The sequence below is a fragment of the Electrophorus electricus genome, chromosome 7 (genome assembly GCF_041902795.1).
Source record: "Electrophorus electricus isolate QZ-2024a chromosome 7, ASM4190279v1, whole genome shotgun sequence".
NCBI classification, from domain to species: domain Eukaryota; kingdom Metazoa; phylum Chordata; class Actinopteri; order Gymnotiformes; family Gymnotidae; genus Electrophorus; species Electrophorus electricus.
The window spans coordinates 1,890,001-1,897,500 of NC_137503.1; the positions used below are offsets into that span (position 1 = coordinate 1,890,001).

The 7,500-nt window shown below is 45.2% G+C and overlaps 1 protein-coding gene across 12 annotated transcripts in view; it reads right to left on the bottom strand.

Annotated features, from left to right (window-relative positions):
• The window catches only part of szt2 (SZT2 subunit of KICSTOR complex), an 87,095-nt gene that overhangs the window by 73,788 nt on the left and 5,807 nt on the right, over positions 1–7,500 (bottom strand). For all 12 annotated transcript variants that reach the window (XR_014124594.1, XR_014124593.1, XR_014124595.1 and 9 more), the window contains 7 exons: positions 6,580–6,742; positions 5,000–5,106; positions 3,970–4,180; positions 2,172–2,342; positions 858–1,089; positions 98–227; positions 1–10 (listed from right to left, as the gene is read on the bottom strand). The exon at positions 1–10 is cut by the window's left edge and continues 136 nt beyond it. Coding sequence is in view for 9 of the 12 variants with exons in the window: in XM_081717976.1 (XP_081574102.1) it covers positions 1–10; positions 98–227; positions 858–1,089; positions 2,172–2,342; positions 3,970–4,180; positions 5,000–5,106; positions 6,580–6,742 (1,024 nt within the window). In the remaining 3 variants the exon portion in view is untranslated. The remainder of the gene's footprint in view (positions 11–97; positions 228–857; positions 1,090–2,171; positions 2,343–3,969; positions 4,181–4,999; positions 5,107–6,579; positions 6,743–7,500) is intronic.

Here is a 7,500-nt window from a genome sequence, read left to right on the forward strand (position 1 = left end):
AGGAGAGGACCTGAGAGAGAACAGGCTCATGGTGAGAAAACGTTTGTACTCTAGTCTTCAGCAAAAGGAACTAAATGGTAAAGAGGGAGGGGCCTACTGGGGTGGTGGAGCCAGGCGGGATGTAGAACAGTGGGACGCCATTTTTAGTGCTCTCAGGAATGGTGTAGTGCTCTGGGATGGAGTTAAAAGACTGCAGGTGCACCAGCATTTGGTCCGTCTGATTAATGCTGCAGTAATACAAAAAGATATTTATTTTATTTTAAATTACATCACAGCAAGGTCACTGCACCACAGGAAGCATGGCCAATGCCAGGTCAACACCACAGTAGGCTTGGTCAATGCCACGGGAGGTGTGGTCAACACTACAGGGGGCGTGGCCAACACTACAAGGGGCATGGCCAACACCAGTCATGAAAATCTTCCATCCTCAAATTAATACACTTGATCCTGTTAATAATAATGAAGTCTTTTAGCAGTGTTCACCTCACCCCTTCAGCATCTACAGCAAAATGTAGCATCAATAACCACAGATTTGTTTACATTACAGAAAAAAAACCAGCAGCACCTAGCAAATGAGCTGCTGAACTTATGCGTGGGGATGCATTGATTGGTGTTACATTTACATTTACAGCATTTAGCTGACGCTTTTACCCAAAGGGACTCACAATTCTGACTGAACACAACTTGAGTAATTGAGGGTTAAGGGTCTTGCTCAGGGGCCCAACACTGGCAACTTGGCAGTGGTGAGACTTGAACCGGCAACCTTCTGATTACTATTCGAGCACCTTAACCAGTGAGCTACCACTGCCCCAGTGCTGTGCTACAGTTGCTGCTATGGTTGGTGTTACGGTGCTGACCCCTGTAGAGTGTTCCAGAAGCGCCGGATGACGGAGGTGCGGTAGGGGCTGGTGATGGGCTTGCGCAGGGTGCAGCTGATGTCATGCAGGATGTCATAGCTGCCCTCCATGGTCACCTCCACCCGCGTGGTACGCTTAGTCGGGATAAGGGGCCAGCTGGCCACAGCCACATACTCAATACGCATGTTGTGTTTCCATAGCAACACAAGCTTCACCTCCAGCTGAGTGCCTCCTGAAAGGTGAGAGAGAGAGAGAGAAACAGACAGCAAGAAAGGTAAAGACAGGAAAGCAGAAGAGAAAAAGGGGAGAAAAAGAGGTTAGGGATGGAAGACTGTATGAAGTGTCAGATTATTTCTTTTTTGTCAGAGACACAAAGCAGATCAAGTCCAGACTCCGGGAGACACAAAACGACCCGACTGTCCACAGAGGACAGAACATGTGACCACTGTATGACAGGAGAGGTTGAGACAGATGCACTTTCTCCTCAGTTATTACTATAACAATTTAAAAACCTATATTTGCACTTTAAAAATACAAAACATAATCCCACACTTCAATAATATGGCCAAACAAGAAACAGAGTACATCTTCCTCAGAGCAGGACAAGCATCAAAATATGGCCTTCTGTGTAGCCACACACACACACACACACACTAATTGTTAATGTCTTTATGGCTTTTAGATGCCATTAATACCCCTACCACTGTTGTTGTTGTTGTTGTCTGAAATTAGAAATCTAAACATTTTCAGTGCCAATACCTATCTTGACTTGAGAGGGAGAAAGAAGAGAGAAGAGTAGATGAAAAAGAGAGGGAGACAGAAAGAAAGAGAGAGAGGGATGGTTAGAGGGAGAGAGAGAGAGAGAGAGAGAGAGAGAGAGAGAGAGAGAGAGAAAGAGAGAGAGAGGGCTAGTTAAAGGGAGTGAGTGAGAGAGAAAGAGAGAGAGAAAGACAGAGAGGGGGGATGGTAAGAGGGAGTGAGACAGAGAGAAGGATGGAGAGTGAGAGAGGGAGAGAGAGAGAAGGATGGAGAGAGAGGGGGAGAGAGAGAGAAGGATGGAGAGAGAGGGGGAGAGAGAGAGAAGGATGGAGAGAGGGGGAGAGAGAGAAGGATGGAGAGAGAGAGGGGGAGAGAGAGAGAAGGATGGAGAGAGAGAAGGATGGAGAGAGAGAGGGGGAGAGAGAGAGAGAAGGATGGAGAGAGAGGGGGAGAGAGAGAGAAGGATGGAGAGAGAGGGGGAGAGAGACCGCACTGATGACATGCAGACATGTCAGACATGCAGTGACTGTGGCAGACAGACAGAGTGGTGATCACCCTTAGCGATGTTGATCTCACGGATGGTGTAGCCCTCCCGCAGACGGACTGACAGCACACTACACAGGTCAGCATGCACCTCCTTGTCCGTGTGCTTCTTCCTACGGAGCACCAGTGTGGGATTCCCACTGGCTGACACCAGGTGCTCATTAAAGAGCTTGTGCTGGGAGACTAAAAAATACACACACACGCACACACAGATAAATACACCCAAACACAGTCCAAAGTTACCATATTTTAATAGCCTCTTCCCATTAAACCTAACCTTATTAAGGTTATGTTCACCTTCAGAGTCTAACCCCAACCCTAACCCTGACCCTCATTCTCCCAGACCCACTAAGGCCCCAATTTGGCACTATGAATTTCACCTTACTAATGGATGTGAAAACAACCTCATTGCAGATAGACCAACACTCATTTCCTGCTAGAGTGTCAACAGCCAGACAAGACAGATGTTCAACTCATGCTCAGAGTGACAGAACAGAATTAAGAGATGCATCGTGACCACTAACTGGAACAGAATAGAGCTTAGTTCCTCAAAAAAAACTCCAATTTTACGGTAATAAAATGGGCCCAACGCTTTTATGGAACTGCCACAAAACCGACACGTAGCAGACGTACACAGAACAGAGTGAGTGACATCTACCCCAGCATGATATCTACCCCTGACCTGTCGTTTAGGGTATTTACACTAGATTAAAAAAGCATTTAGTTCCCTTTAGATGTAATTACAGCGGTGAGTCTTCATCAGTAAAACTCTGCAGGCTTTGCATTCCTGGATTAGAGGGACTGAACCCATCCTGGATTGAACCCATCTCAGACTGGATGGAAAGTGAGTGATTTGCTGTCTACAGGTGTCTCCACAGATGTGGGGTTTAAGTCTGGGCTTCGGCTGGGCCCCTCAAGGACACTCAGAGTCTGGTCCTGAGGCCACCCCAGCGCTGTTTGGTTTCAGGTCAGGTCATTGTCGTGCTAAAAGGTGAACCATCCCTCCAGTCTGAGGTCGAGTGCACTCTGAAGGAGGTTTTCTTTGCGGGCCTCTCTGTATTTGGCTGCATTCATCCTTCTCCCGTAGTTCTCCACACCACGCTACATTAAAAGGGTAGTACTGAGCAGAGCTGGGTGTTCCTCAGACATCCGGCTTGGAGTTCTGCCCAGAAGGTTCAGGTTTTGTCCTGTCGGATGTTTTTTTGTTGAATTCCTCGTGCTCTCCGAGTCCTTTAAACGCTCCTCTGTCAGCAGGCTGACAAATGCCCTCGACTATAAAGGCCTGATCTGTGGAGAACTGCTGTCATCTGTCTGGCAGGCATTCCCAAATCTGTAGAGGACCTCTGAAGTTCTGCTAGCGATCACAGAGTTCTTGGACACCTGTGTGACCAAGGCACGTACTGTCCTGTTTGATCAGCTAATCAGTTTAATCAATCTCTTGATGTGTTCACTTCTGGTTTCACAATTATAGAGGTCACTGTGCTCATGGAAACACTCAAAGTTTTAGACAAGGTTTTCTACCCCTGCGCAGATCAGTGTCAACCCACAGTTTAAGCACAGAGATCAACAGATGGGTCCTTGGACCTCATGGCTTGGATTTAGTCCTGACTGTGAATTGTGGGGCCTTATACACCCTACTAAACTCTCCAATTCAATTTGCCAAAAGTGGATTCCACTCAGGTTTTGGAGATGTCACAAGGACAACGAAAGCAAACAGGATCGTATAATCCCAGTCAGAAGTAAAGAAGGCCCTCCACTACTGCAGCGAACATGAGAGAAGAATGGTGTGTGTAACCTGAGGTGCACTCACAGCAGTAGTAGTCAAGGTTGATAGACTCGCTAGTGCACAGGTAGGTATAGGTGAGGAAGGCCCGGTGGCAGGCGTTCATCTCCTGCCCTTTCGGCGCCGCTCCCGGACACGTGGACAGGTACGAGCCAAAGGTTGCCATGGAGATGAACTTCATCAGCTCCACATTGGGAACATAGCCAAAGCTGCAGTCGTAGCAGTAGGCTCCACCCACCTGACAGCCAACAGGAGCAGGAAACACATTAGTAACTGTTTTTCATAATGTAACTCCCCACAGCGTTCCCTTTATTAACACATATCATTAGCATAAGCCCTGCCCACCTATCAGGCAGCCAGCCTACACAGGATTCCTATGAATAATTCATAACAATTACCCACAGCAGTACTTTCATTACCGCATACCATTAACATAAGCCCTGCCCACCTGGCAAGCAACCTTCACAGGGCTCATATGAATAATGCATGACATAACTAACCATAGCAGTCCCCTGATCCCCAGACTCATGTGTCTTCAAAGCAATCTTCAAACACAGTCAAATTATTTCCATCCTTTTGGGTGTAAATTAAGGTAATTCCCAGGCTAAAAACCAGAACTTTTCTTTAATCACTGTGTTTTAGTTCTTCACTTTTCAGTTTAGTTAATTTTTTTCTGTCTATCCATGCCCAGATAAAGTCTAATCTACCTGGGTGCATTACGTGCACTACACAGACGAACACTTACATTTATGACAATTAGCAGGCACATTTATCCAAAACGTACTTAGGGTTAAGGGTCTCGCTCAGGGGCCCAACAATGGCAACGGTGGGACTTGAACTGGCAACCTTCTGATTACTAGCCAGTTGCTTAACAATTTCAATGCCTGGGAACTGCCAGCCCACAGAAAACCTCCTTCAGAGTGCACTCGACCTCAGACTGGAGGGATGGTTCACCTTTTAGCACGACAATGACCTGACCTGAAACCAAACAGCGCTGGGGTGGCCTCAGGACCAGACTCTGAGGCAGACAGGAGAGAATGAGAAAACACAGCCGCACCTGCACAAATGAACAGGAGATGGCGCCACTTCTCAGCTGGTTCAGCAGAGCCTCACATACAGCCACGTCGGGCACGCTCGTCACGCCGTCTGTTATGATTATTATACCTGGAAAACATTGATACAAATGAAAATAAAAACCTTTAAATTAAAACCTTTAACCAGGTCTCTTTCACATCACTGAACAACTTTAACTCGAGGACTGATCAAGAGCAATGCAAAGAACAATTCAAGGCAAGACACAATAACAAAGAAATTTGAAAATGTATAAACTAATATATATATATATATATATGGGTGGATGGATGGATGGATGGATAGATAGAGAGAATTAAATAAAACAAATAGTATTATATATAACCATTTCACTGTGAGTTATACTGTGTATGACTATGTATGTGACGAATAAACGAAACTTGAACTTGATATAAAACAGACAGCATTATATAAAACAAACATAAAACAAGCATTTTTATGCATCTCTCCTCGGCTTTGGGCAGTTATACTGCCAGTTATACAGTGTGTGACTACGCATGTGACAAACTTTGATTTGATTTGATCTGATCAAAGACATATGCTTGACAAGAATGGAACCCTCTTACAGTACATTACACATTACAGTACCACATTCAGGTAATAACTGTGGTACTGTAGTCTGCAACAGTTCCTCGTCATACATCACTGTAGGAGTTTGTCTACTGTGTTACTGTCAGAGATGTAATCTGCTTTACACTGGAGAGACCAGGAGAACACTCACTGAATTAAGGATTCCTCAGTTCTAGCGGCAAGACATCTTAATACTTATGTACACTGCATTAATGACATGTGTTTGCATTGCCAGTTGTTGCTATGGCAGCAATGAAATTAGGAAATTCATCTACACTCTCAAAACTTTAGAACCCTGTGGAATGAATGTTATCATTTAAACATCTACATTTTCATACATAAACTTCCTCCTACTGTTATTAATTCAGAAGCACTTTGCTTGCACAGCTGATGAGGGACCTCTGTCTGAAACTCTGTTCTCTTTCTCTGGAAACTCTGTGTACTTTACTACAATTTTGAATAAATCTATACACACACACACACACACACACACACACACACAAACGGTTGCACAATATTTAATTCTCCATTAGCTTCCACTTAGGGAGATGAAATGATTTTAATTTCGTTCATCACTCCACTACTGTCACAAGCACAGAAGTGCAGGTTTAACGGGTTTAATGATGCAGAAGTTTAACGGGTTTAATTTCACACTGGTGTTACTTCCCTTTAGACAAAGCCTTCATGTACTCATTTATTTCCTTTATAACCAGCAAAGTGAGAACTTCACTGGGAAACATTTTCTATACAATAACAATCTGGTGGAAGGAACGGTTGCCTGATAAAGCAGTGAGGTTATTTTCCACAGCAAAACACGGCTAGCGTAAAAGCGTCCAGTCACCACTATCACGCAGGACCACAGATAATCATGTCCTTCCAGCGTACCCTACGTAGCTATCCCAGAAGCCACCTTTGCTACCACGCCCTCTTACATGCTCTGACTGTGGATCAGCTCTAGGTGAGGGGTGTGCTCACCTGCACTCGAATTCGGTGGGAGGAGCTGAAGAGCCAGGATGCCTTGTCTCACCATGCTGACCAGCCCGACGTCTGCCGTTACCATGGAAATGGTCTGTTTCCTCTGTGGCTGCTCCTCCATAATGTCAACCGAGAAGGAGGAGCAGAGGGTGGAGCTATCGTACTGGAAAATACAAAACAGAGGGTGGAGCTATAGTACTGAAAAATACAAAACAGAGGGTGGAGCTATAGTACTGAAAAATACAAAACAGAGGATGGCGCTATAGTACTGAAAAATACAAAACAGAGGATGGAGCTATAGTACTGAAAAATACAAACAGAGGGTGGTGCTATAGTACTGAAAAATACAAAGATATGATTTATTTGGCATTCTCTATCACACTCTGTGTGTGTGTTTCTTATGTTGTTGCTTTATGAAGCTGCCTCATGTGTCAGAATAGAACCATTTAAAAAGAACAGCCACACCTTGGTATTGCTAATATAACATTACAGATCAGCTGCAGGAGACGACTGCACTGTCCTGATAAAATGACATATTTGGCCATGTATGTGCGTGAGTGTGTGCATATGTGAGTGTATGCATATGGGAGTGTATGTGCCTGTTCTTGTGTGGCTGTATATGTGTTTGTGCACACCTATGTCAATGTATGTATGTGAATTATGTTTATCTGTAGGTAGGTGTGTGTGTGTGTGCATGCGTGTCCATGTCCGGGTTCGTGTCCGTGTGTGTGAGTGTGTGTGTGTGTGTGTGTGTGTCCGTCCGTCCATGTATGTGTGTGTCCGTGTGTGTGTGTGTGTGTGTGTGTGTGTGTCCGTGTGTGTGCGTCCGTGTGCGTGTGTGTCCGTGTATGTGTGTGTGTGTCCGTGTGTGTCCGTGTGTGTGTGTGTGTCCGTGTGTGTGTGTCCGTGTCCGTGTGTGTG